This window comes from Natrix helvetica (assembly GCF_964273705.1).
Source record: "Natrix helvetica genome assembly, chromosome: 9".
Taxonomy (NCBI): Eukaryota; Metazoa; Chordata; class Lepidosauria; order Squamata; family Natricidae; genus Natrix; species Natrix helvetica.
In genome coordinates, this window is record NC_138560.1 from 12,396,515 (window position 1) to 12,421,222 (window position 24,708).

Here is a 24,708-nt window from a genome sequence, read left to right on the forward strand (position 1 = left end):
AAACACGTGGCAATGAGCAGAGTTAGCCTGCAATACTGCATTCTAACCACTGCACCCCCACAGCTCTTGCAATGCAATGGCTGACAACTGGAGCAGAAACAATCCCTGCAGCAACATCTATTGCAGATCTGAGTAGCAATTCTTCACCTTCCACTCTCCACCAATGCCGTGGCCAAATTTCTTGATTTAAAACCGAGTGGAAAGTATGATGACTTCCTGAATATAACCAGAAACCAAAGTGATTTCTTTCCCACAAAACTTCTCCTTCCACTCCTCCATATCCATATTATAAGGCTAGGCTAGTAGGGCTGATGTACCAGTTCTGCTTCAGGCAAAGCCTTTCTTTTTCATCCCACATCAAAGGCCTCAACGCTCCAGAACTGGCTTAACCCACTGGACAAACTGCCAGTCAATTCCCAGGCTCCACATCATTCAGAATCAATAATGAAGTCGAATCAAGCGGGGGCCATCAAAACATCGGCATCTGCTGAGATGTTAGCCAAGGAATGAAATAGAGATCAGGCCAAGCCTCCTACTTCACTCCAATGGCAATTGTGTGTCTTGGGGTGGTGCGGGGGAGGGAGGGGAGAGAGGTGGGAAGGTCAGCTATCTCAATTGCTCCAACCTCTGTGTTTGAGGAAAGGCTTTTAAAAGGATCTTCTGGTTGCGTCATTGTTTCTGAGTGGCAAAGTGCTCCAAGTTGTTCTTGCTCGTTTATAGTTGTGTTGGTGCCATGTGCTAAGCATTGGTTAAGTGAACCATGGGTGAATAAGGATAGGATAGGATAGAATGATGATGTTCTTGACATCTAACAGGTTGTGGGCTGTCCATGGTATGTCTGCAGGTGGCTGGTAAGGCCTATACGGGCATGAAATATTCTGCCACATGTGGGGCAGACATGTGTGGGCACCATTGTTGCAGCAATTTCAGCTCTGGCTTTGTGGAGTGCTTGCTTCTCTTGAGTTATGGTTGTTCTTCTGTCCACAGAGTAGAGTAGAGTAGAGTAGAGTAGAGTAGAGTAGAGTAGAACAGAACAGAACAGAACAGAACAGAATAAACTTGATGTGTTGGAGAATTCACAACTTCTGGAGGCAAGTTGTTCCACTGATTAATTGTTCTCACTGTCAGGAAATTTCTTCTAGGTTGCTTCTGTCCTTGATTAATTTCCACCCATTGCTTCTTGTCCTGCCCTCAAGTGCTTTGGAGAATAGTTTGATTCCCTCTTCTTTGAGGCAGCCCCTGAGATATCGGAACATTGCTATCATGTCACCCCTATTAGTTAAGTCAGTCGAATGTGATGGGTTTGCATGAGATCCTTGAAGGTAAATTACCCACCTGTCCTGCAACATGACCCGATAAAATCTAACGGGTGTATTTCAAATGCAGTATATTGTGAAACACCCAGCCTCTTTGTGATGGGGTGTGTGTGTGTGTGTCCACGGGATACAGACAGAATATTGAAATGGTGTCCACAACAGTGGGATCCAAGCTCTACTTTTTTAAAATGTGCAATGCACGTAAAAGGCAAGCAGAGTTTCAATAATACTATCTTGAATTTTGTGGCCATGCCCTAAGGCAGCATTTCTGACCCTTGGCAGCTTTCAGATATGTGGACTTCAACTCCTTGCTGGCTGGGGAATTCTGGGAATTGAAGTCCACAAGTCTTAAAGTTCCCAAGTTTGGACACCCCTGCCCTTAGGGCATGACACTGCTTTTCATATGAGGCGCATAAACCTGCCAGGTATAGATCCAGCAACATCCGTTTTCTGGGGGGGAAATTAAAATGTATGAATTGATTTAGAATGGTGGCCAAACAGGAAACACATACCAGAAAATGAATTCTGCTTTTGCAGTCTGTCTAGAGATCAGGTTAAGGCTACCGCAAAAATGGATTTTCTGTCGGATTTCTGGATCCAAGCCCTGGATAATTTCGATGTATGTCTACTTATTATTCCTAACATGGCCACTGGCCATGCTGGTGAGGGAATTGTAGTTTAACAGTGGGATAAGATCCCAAAGGTGCTTTTTCAAGAGCCAACGGGACTTTCTGGGTTTTCTTTGAAGACATTTCGCTTCTCATCCAAGAAGCTTCTTCAACTCTTGAGGTGCTATTGCTATACGTACGCAGTGCATCGTCATCATCACAACTACTGCTGCGCACAGCTCCCGTTGCTACATTTAGAAAAAGGTACAACAGAGCATGAGGAAAAGTAGAAGAGGGCAACCCACATAACAAGGGGACTCAAAGTACTTTTCTTGGGAGAAAGTTCAATCCCGAACTTCCGGTTGGCCTATTGGGGCCATTTTCCTCCCTCCTCAGCCTCTGGAGGCTTTCCTGAAGCCTGGGGAGGGCAAAAACGCCCTCCCTGGCCCCTCCATAAGGGTAAAAAAAATCAGCTGGCCGATGCGCGCCGGACCTGATGGCTGGCGGGCCAGCAAATATGGCTCTGCGTGCCACAGGTTCACCATCACTGTCTTAGGGCATTTCCAGACTATCAAATCAAGGAAGGAATGGTTGCTTTGATCGCATTATAAAACGTAATGCAGTCTATTGTATGATGACTGGAAGGTGTACATCCCAGAGGTACTAGTCAGGTTTCTAGGGTAGCGTTTCGGAAACTCGGCAAGATGTGTGGACTTCAACTCCCTGAATTCCCCAGCCAACTTTACTTTGAGGCAATTAAATTTCATTGAGCTCTAAAAAGTAATTTCCTAACACTGAAACTTATGAGAACTGAAGTTAAGATGTTTTGGCTCTTAAATTCTCATTTGCTAAATTTTATAGTGCAGCAGTTTTGAGTAATCCTGGTACAATGCCATGCTTTTTAGCATGACTATTTGCATTTCTCCCCGATACATGTTGATCGTTCCTTTGAACACAAATGAATATTCTCCTTTTGAAGAGAGTTTTGTAAATGCCAAAAAAGTATTTAAAAACTACAGAGACGAATTATAGGGGCTATAATTCCAATATATTTGGGAGTTATATGGTTACATTCGAAGTTTGGAACAGGCTCCCTCTGCTGCCGCCGCAGTGTAAAACATTTGCCTATTTGAGTTCTGACATGCAGACATCAAACTGGAACACCAAAGAAGCTGATAGAGTGCATTCCATGAATGGGTCATTCAACCTAGTCATTGCTCAAACAGCAGACACAGATTTTGGACCATTCCCCAATTCCTCCTCCTGTGATGGAAAAGATTGCATACAAAAACCAGCTTTCCACCCAGAACAATGCAAGAGGGGAGCAAATGTTATTTGCAAATAGAGATAAGTGCAAGTGAGTATTGTTGATAGGATCAATCCCTGAGAAGTTATCCTGGAGGTTCTCATGGTCATTCTCAGAATCGATTGAGCACGAAGGAGAGAGCCCGCAGCCATGATAGTTCCCTCTCCTCTAATATAGGTCAACTTTTTCTGTGATTCTGCATTTTCCTGGACATTGATAGCAAAGTTTGTGTGGTGAAGAGGGCTGAGGACGTCCTTGAAGCAAGATGACAAGAGTCTCGTGGGTCATAAGGCAGATTGGTTGGAGATTTCAATGCTCACTATTGTTCTTTCCACACGTTGACTTACCAAGCTGGGTTCATACAACATGAACTAACAGTGTGGCTTATCGCAGTGTGTGAGCTGAAGCAATGTTGTGCAAAAGTAACAGCAACTTCTTTTTAAAGGTACACAGGTAAGTCATGATTTAACAGGTACTTAAACTAGGCATTTGGGGTTGCATATGAGGAAACAAATAGTTGGACGAATAAAAATTTCAGCCAGCATATTTCAGAAGCTACAGTCCAGATACTCTGGGCATAGTAGAGCTTTAATAAGTGACAAGAGCATCATTTTTTTACCTGAAAATTTATTGAAAAATGCAATACAAGATTGAACACATATCTAAATGCTACATCTAATTTTTCTTTAACTACAAAAGTCCAAAATAACAACTACATAAACTATAAAGATTTGCTAATTGTTTATTCTGTTCCTACTTTTTTAAAAAAAGAACGAACTATTCTATACAATTGTCTTTAAAAAATTTACAAAGCTCCTTCATATCTGCAGTGAAATAGTGTGATTTAATGTGTAAAAAAGAGAACCAACACCCCCCCCATAATTAGAATATTTTTTAAAAAACTGCCCCTTGTATGAAAATGGAAAAAAATCACAGTTTATGAATCCCCAACACCCTCTCAAGTCCCCAAAGTTAATTTGTACTTTAATTGTTGGCAAGTGAAAATCTATTTTTTTCGTTCTAATTTGACCAATTTGGATACTGCTGCTCTTCCTTCTGTACAAACATTCATAGATAAATAGCTTCCATTTACTATACAGTTAAGAGAGTTTCTAGATAATCTCATAAATGGGGAAGGAAATAACTGGGAGCATAGTCATGTCATCATTATAAATAAATAGACTATATTTTATTTACTGTTCCAGTAATGGCAGTGCTGGTCCCCAGAAAACGAGAATGCTAGAAGCTGGTTTATTTAGTGATCTGTTAAGGTGATGGTGGCAGATTGTGAGTACAAACAGCCTACAAATGCTTTTCCTTCTCAAAACGTGAAAATCCCTATTGTCAATGGCAGACAGTTCAGGTCACATTTCTGGTACTCTAAAACTAAGTTGTTTTATCTGTCTGCTGTGGAAAGCTAAATTAGCTTGGCAAATGCATTTTAAAAGGATTTATTATCTCCTTTCTTTATTTTCCAGCATGCTTGGCTATACAAAATAAAATATTGCTCATTTGTGGGATATAAGCAGCCAGGAGGAAACAAACTCACAACTCTTGTTCAGTTACAAAGGCTGCCAGCAGGAGTGCCAATTTACAAGCTCAGGTGGTAAACAGAAACCTCCTTCACAGCAGAAAGTGGATTTACACTATATGCAGGAAGGAATTTCAGAAAAGAAAATAATCCCTATGCCTCAGGATTCACATTCCGAGGAGGTTTAAAAGAGGACCCTTAAACTCTTTCAGCCTTTGCTGGTGCGAAGTTTAGTTTTCTAGTGTTTGGATAATAGGTACTAAAAGCTGGCGGGAGTTGTTGCACAATTAGACTGCCAGTCAAAGGAAGGTGTGTACGTGCATATTGTTAAGGGGTTTTAAATGTTTCATTACAATAATCAGAAGCAGAGTAACGTAACACAATCATTTAGGTTTATCAGGGGTATCCAACCGTGTCAACTTTAAGACTTGTGGACTTCAACTCCCAGAGTTCTCCAGCCATGATTGGACAGGGAATTCTGGGAATTGAAATTCACAAGTCTTAAAGTTGCCAAGGTTGGACATTCCGATGTATATCATGTAAATCAGCTTAATCTGCAAAAATATGAAGCTTTTCTTGCTTTATAATGCTTTTATCTTCAGGCATACCCAAAGGAAGGCGGAGATCTTATGCCTGGCCATAAGTAGGAAAGCAAAACTTTTATTAAACTCCTGAATTCAAATTGTCTTGCTAATGAATATATAGAAACAAAAAGAAAAAAATTATAAATTTGAATGACCCTTACTTTTCTCTGTCTTAGGAATCCAGCTGTCTTGTTGCTCAATTGCAATCTTTATCCTTTTATCTTGTAGAATAGTTTTTCATCTTTTCCATCCACATGTGTCCTGTTATTTTTAGAATTTCATGAAACTAACATATTCCTAAGTTATATTTAGGAAAACAATATCCTAAATACTTACAAACGGCTAAATGCTTCTGATTATTGTAAAAGGAGGCAAGTAATGACACAATGCAGATATACCATCCCACCTTGGACTCCCTTATTGCACTCTAATGCAACACTTATTGCAGATTTCATTTCACACTTTTAGTAAATAAGCTAAAAATCAGAAAAAGGGAAGTTGGGAGTCATCTATTCCACAACACAAAAAATGATGAATCAGTGAAATTAACCCTGGTGCATGAATGAAAATGGAGGTCAAAAGGTAAGGCGGTAGAAAACTTGAAAATGGGAGAGCAATAGATGTAAAGAAGGCCAGGAAGAGGTACAATCTGAAATGCATTCCCCTCATCATGTAAAGGTAATATCCTTTAATGAGAGATTCACATTCCATGTGTAGAATGTGTAGGTTAGCTAAACAGAGCAGAACATCATTGGCTAGCTATCCATAGTGTACAAAAATCATGCTCAGTTACAGCTGTACTTAGAAACCATATGGAATACAAACTTCATGAATAATAGAATTCCATAATAAATAATAGAATTATTTCAAAACTGCTTTATGTTTTGAATAAAAGAGCAGTAAATCAAAGTGTACCAAACAGTTGTCTTCCACAATAAATAGCTAGTTTTGTAATAAATACATTAAGTGCCCAGTTTATTCTAGTTCAGTGTAAGATTGCTAGGAAGCTTACTTACTCTACTGCTTTCACAATTACTTTCATTAATTATATTACAACTCAATCCTATGTTTATTTTCGGGGGGGGGGGGGAGGATCTGTTTCCAGATGGCCTTCCCTCTAGCATCAATCAGCAATCATTGGAAATATGATGTAATGTCCAGAGCATATTAAAGCAAAACTGACCAAACAGATTCCATCTCAAAACACTTCTAAAATGTTACAAACACTTCATTTTGAATGTAAAATTGTGGTTTCAAGCTCAAATGGGATGTTTTGTATTCAAAATATTTCACACTCCACTACCTTTAAATCTTTCAATCCTAAAATATTCCTACTGGCTCTTTAATCAAAATGCACTCACATTTGAGGGGGAAAGGAACATGCAATATGACAGAGGGTTGCGTCATTCCAAATAGTAAATGAAAGCTTTTATTTACTGAAATTGAGTTTTTCTAAGAAAAGGTAGAGCTGATTCTTGTATCTTTACAGAGCTTTCACATAGTTTAGGAAAAAGAACCATGGTCTTATCTATTTTTGAAAGATGGGAATTCCAAACTGGAGTCCAATAACTGAACATGCAGATTGCAATACACATAGAAAAGTGAAGTATTTTGAAAAAGAGTAGTCGTATCTGTCTTTTGTTTGAAAGTAATGAAAAATCAGCATTATCTTTTTTTAAAAAAATTCCCACTGACCCCTTTCATAAATTACTTATTGCTTTTTCTCTGAACATATTCCCCAGGTGGTACATACCGTAGCTTTCTATGATGATACAATACGTACAGTACTAAGGTGCTGAGGACAGCAACTAATGCTGAGTTCTACTCTTTCATTCTAATTTAACAGCTAAGGCAGGGGTGTCCAAACTTGGGAACTTTAAGACTTGTGGACTTCAACTCCCAGAATTCCCCAGCCAGCATGGCTGGCTGGGGAATTCTGGGAGTTGAAGTCCACAAGTCTTAAAGTTCCCAGGTTTGGACACCCCTGAGCTAAGGGCATCATTTACCAAGGGCAACAATCTCTGTTCATGGATTGTTGCTGCTGCTGTTGTTTTTGAGGGAAAGCAAGTCCTTTTATAAGAAGTTCTAAATGATCTAAAGCAAACAAGAGAGAGAGATACAGCACCAGTGAGCCATAGTTAAGGTTTCCCCCAAGAAAAGCGACAGAATACTGCCTTCTGATGGAAATTAATATATTCCCTCTCCAAATAACTTTTCATTGAGGAAACAAGATCCTATTCTGACTGACAGCCTTCAATACCATCTTCACGAAAGGAATGCCAGATTGCCTTTAACAACTGAATAGGAATTATACCCCTTATCCAGATACATTGCCAGAGCTCTAGATTTAGCTTTTGTTTAAAAGGTATGATTTTAAATCTTTATTTGCCTCTTCCCTCCCCCCCCCTTGCACAAAAAAAACAAACAAAAACAAAACAAAACCCTCCACCCAAACCTACAAATGACTATGGGGTAAAAAAAAAAACCCAACATGATAAATCACAGCCTAACTTAATTGTGCTCAGGGTCTCTTACTCTTAAAACTCATAACTTAATGGGGCTAAACAGCAGACAGGATTACAAGAAACACCTATCGAGGACTGTGAAGCCAAACAAAGGTGGAGGGAGGAAAGAGCAGATGAGAGTTGAATGCCTTGCCACAATTCATTTAAAAGCTTTACAATTCACAGTATAAAAAAGCAACTCCAATTGTCCCTGAACCTAGGCAACTACTGAATTACTTATATAAACACCACAACCTCTGGATATGTTCAAGCATCTAAAGACAGACATATCCACAAAAGCGAAGGAAATCCACAGGCCAAGTACGCTGTGGTTAGGATACTCTGGACATTTTATAGAGCAACCAATCAAATTAAAGTTTTGCACACAGTGATTTTTCTGACAAGGGTGGCTACTTCTAAGTCACTGATATGCCACACGGTAACCTATTCAAAAGGTAGGAGAGAATGCAAGCTACTTGAGGAACAGAAAGGTGAATATCATCACACTTAAAGGCAACATTTTTGATAAGCCCTGTGTACTCTTTTTGACATCTTAATACAGATTCAGAAAATGGCATAGGAAAAGGAAATGAAAAAAAATGATGATTTTTTTTTAAAAAGCACATCAGCACATGTAAAATATGGCAATTTTTTCTCACAATATTAAAAACAATGAAAAGGGACATATAGTATTAAAGATAATCCCAAGTAAACATCAAAAAGCATAACTTCCTAACAATAAATGATAGAATGTGTGACTGAGAATAAATCTGGCAAGTTTGAGGTCATGGTGTTCGAAAGTTCCTTTGTAGTTCTGCTGGTATGTCTTGGGTGGCCTTCAAAGAATGAAGCAGGCATCACCTACAAAGATACAAATTCCTTAATGAAAATGGACACACATTTAGTATCTTACAAAAATGTTTGTGAACTTCTGATATTCTGCAAATGGGACGAATACATGTTATATATATTTTCAAATAATTGATAAATATTCATCTTCACTAGAAAGACTAAACTTTTTATAGCAACCTAGAAAAATGAAAAAGCATACATATCTCATTGCAGAATGAACATGAGAATGCTGTGGCGTAGTAGGAAAGACGTTTTCTATGAAAACTAAATCCATCAGCCATGGTGGTGCAGTGGATAAAATGCAGTATTGCAGGCTAATCCTGCCCACTGCCAGGAGATTAATCCTGATCTACTCAAGGTTGACTCATCCTTCATCCTTCCTAGGTCAGTAAAATGAAGACCCAGATTGTTGGGGCCAATATGATGACTCTGTAAACCGTTCAGAGAGCGCTGTAAACACTGTTGAATGGTATATAAGTCTATGTGCCATAGCTAAGTGTTAATGCTATGTGAAATAAATACATGTTACTAAACTTATAAAGTTTGTTCAAATGTGTCTATGAGGATCAGAATATGAATGTTTAGATGAGAACATAGCCATATTATATTTGAGAAAAAGTAGCAATAATGATCAATCATCTTTGCTTTCCTTATTATTATGTGCATAAGTGTTTCAAGATAAACTACCATGGTTAAGTTTGTACTTTAGATGATGTTTTAACTTTACAAATCGGCTTTTTATTATCTCATTGCTTTGGATCTTTTTTTCTTACTTTTGTCTGATAATGGGACATAACTGCAGAATCATAGGATAAAAAAATTAAATAAGTACATAAAATCCATATGCCTGAAGGCAGCCTCCAAGGATACATAAATATAGGATTCCTGTCTACATGTTTGCTCAGAAATGGCACTCTGGTCTGTTGCAATGTGTACTCAAAATCCAGAAAACTCCCCCCCCCCCAAAAAAAAACATTAAGTTCCCTAACTTGACCATAGGATCATTCTTCCAAAGGTAACGTAGTTCTAAAATCTAAAAGGTTAAATCAGAACGCGATGCTCGGTCAATACATGGAATTAAGGATGCTTCCTAGCACAAGGGCCCAGTTCTTGTTCACTCGTGCATGAAACAATTCTTGACTAGCTGTATAGCTCTGGGGCTTTAAATGCTGGAGAGATAGCTCACTCATAAAAGTGGTGCCTTGTTGAGAAACATTAGCATTGATCAAAAGGAAACAGGAGAGAAAATACTCTAAGCACAAAAAAACCCATGCTATTTTGGTCCTTATGTACAACTAAATCACCATCAAACAGTATGTCAGGTGAAACGAATCTATAGCATAAATAATCCATAAGAAGAAACACACAGACAATTTCTCAAATTAAATGGTGTGCTGAGGTTTCATTCCCAAGTTGCACATTATCTCCATACTGCACTGGGAAGAACATGAATAATTAATTTATTCTTAGCTTTATCAGAGGACACTTCTCTACAAATTGCAGGTAACTTGCAATGGATGCCCACAGTGATTGAGACATCTGCTGCAGGACTGAACAACGCAAGCAACTGTGAATCGTTTTTTGTTATCTTGAACAGGTCACACCAGTTGCCCTTTTCTTAAAGTTCAGATTAAAAAATAATTTGAAAAAGTAGGACTTTATCAGAACTACATAAAAACTAAAAATATGGAGAAGGTAAAAGGTCATTGGTGAATTTGAAACATTTATTTTTGCTCCATTTCGCATTCTTAATGTTGCTTCTAATGACAATAGCAGTAGCACCCAATACTTTTTAAATAGTTTACTCTAGGTTTCTCTCAGCCAATTGGTGGTGAGTGGACTGCTTATAATAGTGCAGGAACAAGATCTGGAAGGCAACAAGAAGTACCATATGACATTATACTTGCAGGTCTTACGTTCTACAGACCCAACCTATTTAATCCTAAACATTCATTGCTACCACTTTTAAACATTAGCGCGAGACTAAATTTCAAGGGTACTTATGATATGATTCACAATTAGAGTCAGAAACAGGCTACTATTTTAAACATTCTCATTTCTATTATGTCTGGAATCTGCCCCCCAATATATGTACATTTTAGCAGCCGTTTGTGCCTGTAGATTTACTATGATGAATTAAACTTGAGATAGAAAAACAGGAAGCTTCCTTAATACTCCTGATAACAATCCTTATTTATGACTAAAGTTGAAATATTTTATGATGAAGTAGAGCTAAGAGAGAGCTTACCTGGTATAAACTATTTATTCTGCAATCTCAGTCTCCTGATGAACGACGACCTTGGTCACAGACATATCTGGATGTTGCTCTTTAGCTTCTTTGATGGCCTGAACAAGAACCTGAAAAAAGAGTATAAAGAACACATTATTTCTGTGCAACATAATTTGCAGTCTGACGGCCTATGGAATGGGGGGAGGAGATTATCAGCCTGTGTAATTTTACTATCAGCCTGATCAAGTTTAACACTTGAGGAAGACTATGTTAGTGCTATCATAGCAATATTTTATCCAAGTGTTGTTTTCAAATTTCATTTTAATTATATATTATATAATTACAACAATCTCTTACTTGATCATGATCAATGTCTGTGTCTCCAGTGATGACAATTCGTTTTTCAATTCGTGTTTCTGAAATTCCACCTTTTACAGTCTATCATGAGAAGACAAATTTTAACATTTTTAGAATTTAAAAAATGATAAAACCTACAGAAATGTAAACTATTTTAAAAAGAGAAACGTAATCAATTTATTAAACAGGAATGTAAATAAAAACCTAATTCATAGATAGCATTAGTATAAACTTGTATCATATTTTGAACTATCCTTCTGATAATTATGATTTCATCATTTTCATTTTTTTTACAAAATTTAGAATAGTGAATCAAATGTCCTATTCTTATGAACCACAGGAAAATTGCTTTATAAAATATATAATTAATTAAAAAGAGCATAAAATGATTGTAAAAGTGAAGTTAATATTAACAGACTCTTTTTAAAAATATGTGTGGAAATAGAAAATATTTAGTCAGAACTCAATTAAGCTGAAACTAAACTTTGGTTCTTTGTATGCAACAAAACTTTCAAGAGGGCACCTGTAACTCAGAGTAAGCCATAGTGTTTGGCTCTTAGTGTACTTTTTTTAAACTTTATATCCATTACCAAAAGCTGTAAATCTAAAGGATAATTTGAGCTCATTGCAACTTTGTAACTATTAATGTAGACATGGAAAAGACTTTATATTGCCAAGGAAATAAGATCCTTCTTTTGGATACAATATTATTTTATTTCTAAAACAACCACAATTGTCATCAAAATGCAAGCTTTTCCAATCTGCAGCAACAGTCTTATAACAAAAAAGTGCTTCTGTGTTCTGTACATTCTACTGCCCAATCCTGCGAGGATCACCAAGGCACACAGAAAATGAAATGTATGCATGTAATTTTTTTTTACATGCATGCAGCTTATCAATGAGACCAAATTGTTGTTTAGCAGTGGTTTTACCTTCGTTATCTGTGTGGTTGTAGTGCTGCTGGTGGTCTCTGAAGTGATAGTCTGAGCAGTTAGGAGAACTCCAGGATCTAAATCCCCATTGCCATCATCAATCTAAGGCAGAAATACAGGGAAATATAAATGACTTCCTTGTCCACCTACAGTGAGTAACTCACTTGGCAGGAAAGACGACATTCATAAAAAAGAAAGAAACTGAAAGACTGTTTCTAACTGAAAAGAGATAGCATTACCTAATCAACTACATGTAGGACACTAACAACAACATTTTGGATCAGTCAAGGCCCATACCAATTTAATGCAATCCTCCCAGTAAACAATTAGGTGCTGTAGGAAGTTTACAAACAGGATCTTTGTGCAAAGGCATCTTCTCAAGGATATGTTATTAAGAGCTGCTCAGCTCCCTGAGGTAATAAAGGTAGCAATTATGATTAAATTCCATTCCTGTCCCATTGTCTATATACAATGAAAATAATGTACTTTTAAAAATCTTTTCAGATGTTTTTTCAAAGCAGTAATAAATTTCCTTTTGTTGAATGTATACATAGTTTTCTGCTTAAAGGAGGAAGGTTTGTCAAAAGCATCCAGATTATATATTTAGGTTGAGAGACCAGAGCTACCAAATATATTTGCCGGAGGAGGGGGGGAGGGGGGGGGAGGAATGGAAAGCACTTTGCAGCTACAAAAATAATAAGAAAATGGTTTCCCCTCAAGTCTATTTTTGGGTAGATTTTTGAAAAAAGCTTCCAACACATCTGGCTCCTCCTGGTACCATGCAACTTATCTTAGTGAGAGCATACACTGGGACATTTTTAATTCAAGATAATGGATATCTTTTTTTTTTTTTACTCTGGGACTATTACTTATATTTCCAGGATCCACAAATAATGATTCTTGAGAACAAACCTCCTCCACCAGTGTAAACCCACTCAGCTCTCAGCAGACACTTGCCTAATTCTCCTAATTCAGAGCTGGATATCATTTGGTTAGGAAGCACCACACTCAAAAGATTTTTCAGGAAACTTACAGCCACAAAGTGGCCTCATCAGGCATGGGAGCAGAGCTGTTTCAAGACTCTGAAGATGGTGTTGGTAAATGTGGTGCACTCTTTTAGGTCTTATATTATCATTTTCATCTGTTTCCCACTTCAAAAGGTAGGGAGAGTGTATTGTCCGTTTTTCAGCAATCATGATCAGAAGGAGCTCTGTGGACCAAAGTAGGGGAACTCATGCAATTCTGTTTCAGAAAAACGTGACTTTTTCTGATAGAATAATGATATTTCTCACAGCAATGGTCACAAGTGGAATTCCCTGCAGGAACCAAAATATCCTACTGAAATAAAATGTTCAAAATCTTCTAGAATAAAAATTGTGAATGAAACTGCTTGGATTTTCTATCATTTGTACGAAATATTACAATAAATTCGTAGCACTAGAAGTGAAGCAGCCTACCTGTGCAGCTTCGTAAGTTATAGTCTTGGTCTCTGTGTGGACAATCGGAACGTCTTTAGTTGGAATTTCACTTTTCACAGTATTAGACACATCAGAGATGGTAACGGTCTGAGTTTTCACAAGAGGGGGCTACAAAATAGTTTCAAAATAAAGTACATTTAGTCACCTTATATCAGTATTATTTAACAGAATTCCAATGTGCAACTTATAGATGCATCATGAAGTCAACTATACATCACAACTGTTATGTTGTTTGCACTCATTTGCAGAATTGTGTAAATTAAGATGAAATGCAATGATTTCACACATTTTAAAAATCTGATTGGCCAAATAATGGGAATGGATTCACTTCAGTGAATCAATATTAATATTTAATGAGAAATTTAATCACAGACATCTACATATATACTACCATATATGTGATCTACCACGTAGGAAGAATATCATGATTTTTTACATGCCACAGTATTTATTTATTCAGAAACTAGTTGAATTTAAATTGAATATAGGAAACCTAGAGAGTGCATAGGCAACACCTGCAGTTTGAAATGTGAAGTCCACCAGTTTATATTAAATCGCTGCCAAATCACCATTTATGGATATTCAAGTATTAAGAGTAACAGGAAAAGAAAAATCAGCTGTGCCACCACCTGATAATTAACTCAAAGAGAACATAATGTTAGTAAGAGGACCACATAACCATCATATCCCTTTGCATACCCAAAGTATCACCTTATTATCAGATTACATATTTAAGGTTTTTAGCAGATAAGATTAATAAGGAAAGAACACTGAAGCAAGCAAGCCAAAAAAATTACAATCAGCTGGAGGAAATGGTCTTTCCAAATCTGTTGACTCCAGACTTTGTTGTAATGAATAAATTATTAGTATTAATAATTAGTACTTAGTTTTTCTGATATATTAAATATCTTTAACTTTTTGAATTTCCCTTTCTTTGCACAGATCAAGAAAAAATTGTTTAATTAGGATATGTCAATTTCAGATAAGGATGAAGAAGGGAGTAGTAATTTATATAGATAGTATGAAATTAAATAACTGGTTTGTTTTCAGGAATTACTTCAGGACATCAAAAACTAATCCTTCTTTGTGGATGTGTAAATATGCTTGCTCCAGTGTTTGCAAAGTGACTCAGAAAATGTAGCACAGGCGTTTGCAAAAGATATTCTATGTTCACATTTACTACCTGGAAACAGCGAATGAGAGCAGGAAATTCATGATCAACATTTGGACTGTAATATTCTCCATTTAGCTCTCTAAGTGGCTTGATGGTCAATTTTGTTTCTTCAAAACCACAGGCTTCCTCCTCTTGCTCATGGAGGTACAGTGGAGGTGAAACAGGGATTACAGATACTTCCACCTCAGCCTGTTTAGAATCCTCAGCTTCCTTTTCCATATTTGAGCAAAATCCCTTTTCACACCTTAGATCGTCCTTGCTCTCAAGAAGAGCAGTGGCACCCTCCTCTTTTTGCTCCTTGCTGCTTATTGAAAAAGAGTCTGATTCATGAATTTGTGTAGACGCCAGTGTGGTTGACATTTGGCTCTCACTAAAGCCTACTGAATGCTTTGAAACCTCCCATTCAAAGTGAGAGGCAATATTTTTCCCCTCTGTCACATCATCTGCATCCTCTTTGAAGGGACAGTCACGCACACTCTAAAAAGAAACGAATACACAAAAAAGGCCAGAAAGAATTAGGAATAGAATGCACTTCATCTAGAAAGAGTGCAAAATTTAGAATAAGACTTCGTAGGGCCTGTGTACACTATTACAATGGCTGAAGATGAATATTTCAAGTGCATTCAAAAAGGCTGTATTATAGTCACTCAGACAGACAATAACAGTCTCACTTAGTCAAGGTCAAGAAGTTGTTTATATTCTCCTCTTTGTCAGAGGAATTTGTCCTGGTCCAGCTCCAAGTCTGAAGTGGGCAAAGCTACTGCAGCTTTCTCTGTAATAACAGCTACTCTTTCAATCAACTAAGAAGTCATTGGACCAATCAATCAGTCTCCTGCCAGAAGGAGAATAAGGCTACTTTTGAAGAGGTTGGACATTTGGAGATCATGGCAGTAGACACAATCTGGTATTTGCCATTTTAAAGTGGAGTAAGTCTGCAGAAGGAGAGGATTAGCTTTTGCTGCCCACCCGTACTATTTCTGAATATCCACTGTCCCCTTCCTGTCCTAAACTCCTACAAGGTGCACTGGGAAAATATACATAGCACATTACTCTCACTGCTTACTTGTAAGACACAGATCTATCATACTGAAAGTTCATTATGTTTTGAAAACATAAGCACATAATTAATGCTTTCATATTGCTGAGGAGTAGGATTCTAAACACACATTAATTTCTTATTTTACCCTCCTCTTATACATGTATTTATATAGTTATTTCTACGTTTTAATCTGTTGTATTTTAATACGGACTGTACACCGCCCCGAGTCCCTTTCGGGAGAGGGGGCGGTATATAAACGCTAATAATAATAATAATAATAATAATAATAATAATAATAATAATAATAATAATAATAATAATAATAATAATAATAATAATAATAATAATAATAATAATTATTATTATTATTATTATTATTATTATTATTATTATTATTATTATTATTATTATTATTATTATTATTATTATTATTATTATTGAAAAATAATGCTGTCCACTCTGAAGCTACAGGTATGGCTTTTAAAAGAGAAATGAGGAATTTTCTAAAGTGTTACTTTGGAAACAACAGCTTTTCTTATGGCTTATAAACTGGATTTTTTCATACATAAATCTAGGAGTCATCTTAATTGCTGAAGCTTTCAACAAAGCTAAACTTCTCAACAAAGCACAACATAAAGTATTACTGACTTTTTTTTATAAGAATGATCCAAATGATATAACAACAAGAAAATCCCAGAGATACAACAGAGATGATGAGAAGCTACCCCATTATTTATATATTACAATGATGTTGCTTGCCTAAAATTATCTGACTGCAAATGTCAAACAGGAAACTTTTGCATGTTATCTTCAACTTTTACTGTGAAATGAGTAACAGCATAATATAAAACAAAGAAATCCACTCAGCTTAATAGAAAGCAAGGGTATCTTTAGCATCAGAGCCAAGCAAGAGAATTTCACCAAGGATGATGCTATACTGACTTCCATCGTGCGCCTGTTGGAAAGTTCTCAACTAGATCATTATAAATCTCAGCAAGCTCTCCTATTACAATTTGAGGAAAGGAAGAGTCATAGAAAAAAGGCAAGGATGAAAACATGCTTAAGATTAGAAATAGTATAGAAAATTTGCCTGGTCCAATCACCCACTGAATAAGATATAATACTTTAAATAGGATAAGATTTGTGGGCAAAGCCAGAAATTAAAGAACCCCAGCAATAAAGGATACTTGTTTCCAAATCTAACTTTTCATATTAAGTGAAAAGCCTCAGGCAATGAATGGAATTAATATTTGTAATGAATGACATGACTTTGCTGCAAGGGATGGAATCTTATTAAAAACATTATAAAAAGCTTGTCAAATGTCCAAAGACTGAGAAATATTCTAAATAAAGTAAAATTTTGTACAATTTTAACTGGAAGTGACAAGAAATCACTAAATGATTATGCAATAACATATTATGTTTTTTAAAAAAAATGCTTATTCAATGAGGGAAAATGAAAGCCAATTGGATAAGGGAAAAAACACTTGAACAGTCATTTAATTTGTCTACATTAAAATAGTGAATTCTGCACTGACTAAGCAGATCAAATAGTATATGCAAAATTTTGTTTTCAAAAACCTTTTTGCTTCTGTCAAATAGTACTGCATGTATAGAGACTGACTATTAATATCAGCATTTAAAATTTAGCATCTATATGTCTGATAGACAAAATATTCAAATAGTGGGGCTGTTTGGATGAGACAAACTCCAAGACAGAATGTTAAATATGAACTTGTACTTGCACGTATGAACTTGTAACTATTGGTTCTTTCCTTCTCAATAATTCTTTCTAAAGGTGTCTGTTCCTATCCACCCTGTACCCACCATGGTAGCAAAATGATGAATGTAGATGATGGCATGATGCAAGCTTTGCTATGCTGTATTTGTGTCATGATATCATATTCAAATATACAAAGAGTATATTATAACACACACATTATTTGTCCCTACCACCCACCAAATCAGGATGCCTAAGACCCCATGTAAGTAGTCTGAGTTACATATTTTAACCTATTGTCTGCAATTTCTGCTTTTTTTAGCTAGAGAAGCAAACCTAAAATAAATAGCTTATTTTTTCTGATTAGTGATGACGGAAGCCTCAAGTTAAAGAAAAGATCAATATTAAGCAACTCAACGATGGCAGCTTATTATCAACATATATTAGCAGGGATGAATCAACGTAAACTGCAGACTTTGATGCAGGACACAAAAATTTTAACTATATTAGAAATAGTTTGTCAAGTTCAGGGAATATTCTACCATAACTATAATTTTTTATTGGAAATCCTATTTATAAAACAGGCACGCTCACTTTTAAAACATAACAGCTACAGAAGTTTAGCCACATGCAAATTAGTCGAGGGATGAACACATATCATTTGATATGATGAATTTGTCCTTGCTATGTAGCTTTTTTTAGCGTCTCCTGTATTTTTATGTTTAGAGTAAACAGATTTGTTGCGCTAGGAATTGCCAGTCTTCCTTTTGTATTAACCCCTGCTACTCAATATCCTTTCCCACATTCCATAAGGAGTTCTATTATGGCTTTCAGAAAAGTTTCAACAATGTTCCTTTAAGTGTGCAATTCAATGAAATTAAAAATAAATTTAATGGAAAACAAAGTTTTGATGATAGGAACTCTATACTGATATTCAAAGAAATTATATAAAACAATGTTTCAACACTGGAGGTTTTAAAGTACAGATTTGTTTGAAATGGTATAGGGTATCCTGCTTGAGCATAGGGTTGGACTAGAGGACCTCCAAGGTCCTTCCCAACTCTGTTATTCTATTAGTGTAAGACTTAATTTAGACATTTCTATAGCTGGCTATCTATATTTTGTATTTTAATTATTTGTATTTGATATTACTTTTTAAAAAAATCTCATTTAAGAAAAAGTCTTATATCCATTAAAATGACCTGATTGTTCAGACTGCTCCAGACACAGCTGTAATAAAGTTCATTAGATCATCAATGTGCTGCAGATTATTTTCCTTGCCACCAACTAACTTGATTTTAATTCTTTAAGACTATCTAAAAAACAGCAAAAAAACCTAGTATGCTGTAAAGCAAGTGTCAGTTCAAGCATTACATTTAATCCCAACAATGCCTCTGAATCCCACATATATCCCAGAGGCATTCTTGGAAAATAAAAATAATGGAGGATTGCATCCTATTATTTTTGGGAATAACACAATATAAAGGAAGCTAAGATGAAAAGGGGTGTCTTAAGAGAACAGCTGTATGAAGGACATCAATCTCATAAATCTACTTCATACAAATGAATCCATACTGAATGCTTGAGAACTAATTGGTAAGAATGATCATAATAATGCTCTCAAAATTCCAAGCATCTCACTTGTCCAAAAATTGGAGAACTTCATTCTAAGATACCACTTAAAAGCTTTTTGATACAATGAGAAATAGGATAATGCCACTTTTTTTGCTAAAGAAAATATGAAATGAAATTGCTGACTGCTTTTAGTGTTCTTGTGGTATCTTTGAACGTTAGAAGCACCTAACGGCTGACTCAAGATAACCCCTGTATTAGTTTGCAAAAGTTACAAATTTCCACTCAAAAGCTTCCACTAATTTGTTAATAGCTCCATTATTAAAACTGCAGTGAATGGAGACAGCTATTCTTGATAGGTTTTTGGATCAGGCAGAGGATCTATATTAAAATAGCATTCAAATAAAAAAGGGGGATAAACTAATATATAGTGCAAGCAATCAGTGATAAACCCCTTAAAATTATTTTGTTTTTCAAAAACGTTCTGTAAGAATTTTCCTTAACAAGTGGATATTATGAGTATTTCAAGCAACGTATCAATAATATTAGATTATCCCCATACTGGAAATATGTACAGAAGCAGCTATATTTAAAATGTTTAAAATGCACAATTGGTAACATACTACACTCACCAGCAAGAATTTCCAGAGACCAACTAGTGAAAGATAATACATTTCAAAAGGGTCAATAAACTTTAAAAAGCAGTATTATGAAGCAGAAAGACAACATTCCAAATTTAACTTGTTTTCATTTGTACCATTCTTACATTAAACTTCAAAGGTTTGGGGGGAAAACACAATAGGCTATCATTAATTTATAACTGCAAACTGGATGGATTTTAAAACTTAAATTACTCAATAATAAATTGAGTATTGTGGTTCTGTCTTTTCAAAATAATCAGGGATAAACAAAGGATAATTCTAATGAAACCATAAAATGAGTATTAAAAGTTTGATTGTAGGGATCAAAACCATTCTTTTCAATATTCTGTGTTCTTATTGTGGTGAAGACTTTTAGGGATAATGATAAATGATTAATTTCCACTAGTTTGAAGTTATCAACCCTTTCCTTAATACTACATGTTTAGATAGCTCTCTAAAATCTTAGGTAGAGCCCAAGTTTTGCCTTTCAAGAGTCTTTAGCTACTGTTCAGTAAAAGGATTGTCCTGAATTATTACTGAACAACAATCCATATATAAATAAGACACATAAAACAGAAAATAACATTTGCTGTAATTGCCCATTCAATCACTAAATGCAGGTTGATCTAAACCTATGCATTAGCCATTCTCTTGCTGTATGATCTTTTCCCTAATGTAATTTTTTTTAAAAAAATGCATGTACTTAATTCAATGTTTTATAAATAATCAAGAATAAACTGAACCAAGTAATTTATAGTTGGAACTCACCCAAATGGTCTTCTCAGCCTTGCCATAGTTCATAAAGTAGTAAGATGGAAAAACTTTGTCACCCTGAACTCATCAAATTTCCTTATATAACCTAACATAAAAAAATTTGGTGCCCATTTTTTTTATTTATAAAAAATTATATAGCTGCCCATCTCACAAAAAGCGACTCGGGGTAGTGTACAACAATTAATTGACTTGTTCGTGAACTTTGGTACATGCTTTTATATTCTACTTTCAGAAAAATTGGTAATTTAGGAATATTTTGACTGGAGGTCTTCTGGTGGTATAGCAGGATAAATAAAAACATCAAAAAGTAAAGCACTAAAAATCACAGACACACACACACACAGACACACTTGAAAAAGAGAGATTAGCAGTAAGTATCACTAGCTATTTTTAAACCTATAAAAATTAAAAGTATAATACATCTTACTGGTAAAATTCCATTCCATAGCCTCATCTGCAGGAATACCCATTATATGATTACTATCCATCTCACCTCAGAAGATTTGATCATACCTAGGTGGGTGAAAGTGATTCTTAAAACAACTAAGTCCCAAAGTATGGAAGGCATCATTTAAACCTTCTGTTAAAAAAAATAGATTAAAAGACACTGCAACTGCACATACTCTATGGGTCCCAGTGTTTTACGATTCCAGAACTCTGATGCAACTGACGAGTCCCAAGTAGTCTAGCCTTAAGATTATTAATAATTACATGTGGTCACTGATGCTATTTAAGCTTCCAAAGACAGGGATGGATCTAGTATCACATGGTAGCTATAAATGCAATCCTTCATGAGTCAAAGGTGAGTCCATGCAGAGGTTACAGGTTAAACCTTTTTTGAGTGACTCATTGATGATAGGTGGTTTGTTTAGCTTACATGGTTTGTATATTGCAAATACTGCTTCACCTCTTTGACTATGACTGATGGCCTTCACTCCAATATCTTAGCTAGTGTGGGAGTTATACAGAAAAATACAGGAAATTCTATAAGCAACAATATAACAGCATCACCATCAGAAAATAACAATGTAGAGGGAAATGCAGCTATCTGAAGCAATGGCTCAGACCCACATCTTTAAAAGAAGATCATGGCCCATGGTTTTGAAAGCAGGTAAAGATGTCCAAAAATTAGTGGACCTATGCTTTCCCCTCAGGCTGGGGCATATTAATCTATATAGACATGACTGCACAACTGAAAGAAATTAATTTTATATTTCAAAACTTTCAAAATGATAAACACCTCGTATGTATTTTTCACCTGCACATACAACACAAACATACTGTATATAATTCTAAGTAATAAACATTTTAAAGATTAATTTTAAAATATCATCTGAATTAGTTAAACTTCATTCATATTCAACTTTGCTCAATAATTTAATTGTCACACACCTCCTTTCTAGATTCAAGTTTATAGCTGCTTAGGCTGAATACTGCAATTCTGCTCTCAAAAAACTTGTGAAGTTGTCCTCAATTTATTCTAGGAGTATAAAATCCATTCTTCTGTGTTTGCATAATGCAGTAATGAAGAGTCAAAGTCAGAACTTTATAATTATGTTTTAAAATTATACAAATAAATTGATATCAAATAACATCTGAGTGTTTCAAAGTTTAAGCAACATGCAAAGATTTAAATGAACAGAATATATAGTTAGATGTCAGAACCTCTACCTAAAGTAATGCTCAGTTATGTGTTAACACTACTGCAAATAGTATAAAGAACATCATGCATCAAAGTACACACACATTTAGAACACACTAGTTTCATACAGACAGGTGTTGCAGGAAAAACAAAGCAATTCAGTAAATATTCCAGAGTCAAGGAAAGCACAGAAAAATGTAGAAAAAAATTAAAGTAATGGTAAGAGAGTAATTTAAATTATAGATTACTGCTTCCAGAGAGTTATTGGCTCTCTATCATTCTAAGCCAATCTCAACAGCAACTAGAAGTTACAATCTTTTGTTTAAGTAAAATCATACAGAGAGGATAAATGATTCACAAATATGCATCTACGAATACATAGGCAGACATAGAAATACCCTTACAATTAATGTGAGGCAACATATGCTGCAATCTACTTTATCCCTGCCCAGACTGTTCTTGAAGTAAGTCATAATTCACTCCACTACATTATATTGATACACAAATCACATTTCCCAAAGAAGTGGCTTTAAGACAGAGTTGTGAAAAGTGTTTTAATAGCAAGATGTAAAATCTATTTTATAATACCAAGGGAATTAAATCACATTGGTTTAATCTGCTCTCTGGATATGCATCTCTGAATTATTCTGTTTCATTTTAAATGGAAGTTGTATATTTTTTTGTTTATAGAATTATGAAACAAGTTGGAAATAGATCCAACTTTTAAAATGTCTATAACAGGTGTTCTCAGGTATACTGATTTTTTTTCAACAATTACTGCCCCCCCCAAGCTCTTTTGCTCAACATCCAACTTTAACAGCAAGCCTATACTAATACATGCAGACATGAGTCTTGAACATGATACAAGCCATACAAGCAAGTAGATCATTGACACAATCAGATTTTTAGGGATTGCACAATATTAAAATTGGTCACAATAGAAGTTGCCTGATGTTCCCTGTTATCTCTCACAAATACCAGGTTATGTATTGAATAATTACATATTTTAAAAAGCAGAATTTCTGAGAAACTGAACTACAGTCAAAAATAAAATAGAAAGAGTAAGACAGCAGCTTTAGCCTGAAATCAAAGGGTGCAGAGTCTTGTTGATATTTCATAAAAGGCTCTGTATGTTCCTTAATCACAGAAAAACCAGCCACCACATAGTCATTGCAAGGATCACCAATAGGGACATCAGAAAAGGAAAACGTGGAGAAGAAAAAATGTTAGTATACAGATGACATGTTTTGAGTGTTTTCTGCTCCTCAGGAACTGGAATAGAAATTTTGGCCTGGATTTCTTCAGTTGCTCGATGGGGTAAACTTCCCTCAGGAACTTTCTCTTGCTTTTTAATATAGTCTTCATCCTGCACTAACAGAGGGCGTTCCTGTGTCTGCTTTCATGGTAGGAGATCAAGAAAGACAGAGAGATGAACAAAATGACTGATGAAAAATGCTCAAAATGATACTTGGGGATATGCAAGGACACAAATGATAGAAATTGTCAGAATGACAGCAAAATATGTTTTGTATCAGTTATGCAACTAATTCCTCTGTTAACCTTACAAAGTCGAAACCAAATTCCACAGAGAAATTAGCTGCTTTCTAATTGACTAAACAATTTCTGAACTGCTAATAGTTCTTTGTGTGCAGAAATTCATGCTAAATCAACTCTATCCATGGGATAAAATATATATTTGAGTGTTAAGATATAGAATTATGTGTGTAATAATATCATACAAAATATTGGTTGTGATTTCCTATGCTACACTGAAATTCAAAATTGTACTTCAATGTCTACCTCCATGTTACATTGTGATTCAAGTGAACTTTCCTAAAAACAAAGAAAATGCAACATGCATTTCTAATAGTAAGATTACAAAGAATATATTTTATTCTATATTTTTATTTGCATATGACATCAGAATGTAAAGAATTTAAATATGAGTAGTATTTTGCAGTATTATGTGAAAACTGAGCATAAGTTGGAGAATTCTGAAGTTGATTTTTTTCCCATGTATGACAAATGAAAATTGCTATCTAGGATAGGAAAAATTTGGCTCTAAGCTCTCTCAGTTGATTCAGTCTTCTTTGATCAATCTTATATTTGGAGACAGAGTCTTTGCACACCCCTAAGTAATGGAGATCAGGGAGAAAGTAGCTGGAAGTCTGGGCAGCAAAATGAAATGATAAAGTATGCAAGAGTAACATGAAAATTAAAAGAAGAACATGAAAAGAGAGGAAGACAACATAAAAAGAACAGGGTAGAGTTAAACTTTCATAATTTCTCTCTCAAACTTTATGGCAACAACTTCATGCAACTTTGTCAACCAGCCATGCGCTGAAAGAAGCAATTGAAAAGCTGCAAAAGCTTGCAACCCTGCAAATCCACTTAAAGTGTTAGATCAGAAGGCTTTGAGAGATGACATTATTGAAAAGGCAGCCCAAA

The 24,708-nt window shown here is 35.5% G+C and overlaps 1 protein-coding gene and 1 long non-coding RNA gene across 21 annotated transcripts in view; one reads left to right on the top strand and one right to left on the bottom strand.

Annotated features, from left to right (window-relative positions):
• The first annotated feature begins 3,707 nt into the window (after positions 1-3,707).
• LOC309396921 lies at positions 3,708-8,348 on the top strand. Its single transcript, XR_014176173.1, has 2 exons — positions 3,708-7,196; positions 7,340-8,348. It is a non-coding gene; the product is annotated as an uncharacterized lncRNA (long non-coding RNA).
• Positions 8,349-8,570: 222 nt separating this feature from the next.
• The window catches only part of EPB41 (erythrocyte membrane protein band 4.1), a 69,237-nt gene continuing 53,099 nt past the window's right edge, over positions 8,571-24,708 (bottom strand). For 15 of the 20 annotated variants that reach the window (XM_081962461.1, XM_081962464.1, XM_081962463.1 and 12 more), the window contains 6 exons: positions 14,882-15,349; positions 13,678-13,806; positions 12,221-12,322; positions 11,289-11,369; positions 10,950-11,059; positions 8,571-8,710 (listed from right to left, as the gene is read on the bottom strand). In XM_081962461.1, the coding sequence (XP_081818587.1) occupies positions 10,964-11,059; positions 11,289-11,369; positions 12,221-12,322; positions 13,678-13,806; positions 14,882-15,349 (876 nt within the window). In that variant the 3' untranslated portion in view covers positions 8,571-8,710; positions 10,950-10,963. Of the gene's footprint in view, positions 8,711-10,949; positions 11,060-11,288; positions 11,370-12,220; positions 12,323-13,677; positions 13,807-14,881; positions 15,350-21,080; positions 22,122-24,708 lie in introns of those variants that run through there. The other 5 variants (XM_081962468.1, XM_081962467.1, XM_081962466.1 and 2 more) reach the window with 2 other exon arrangements.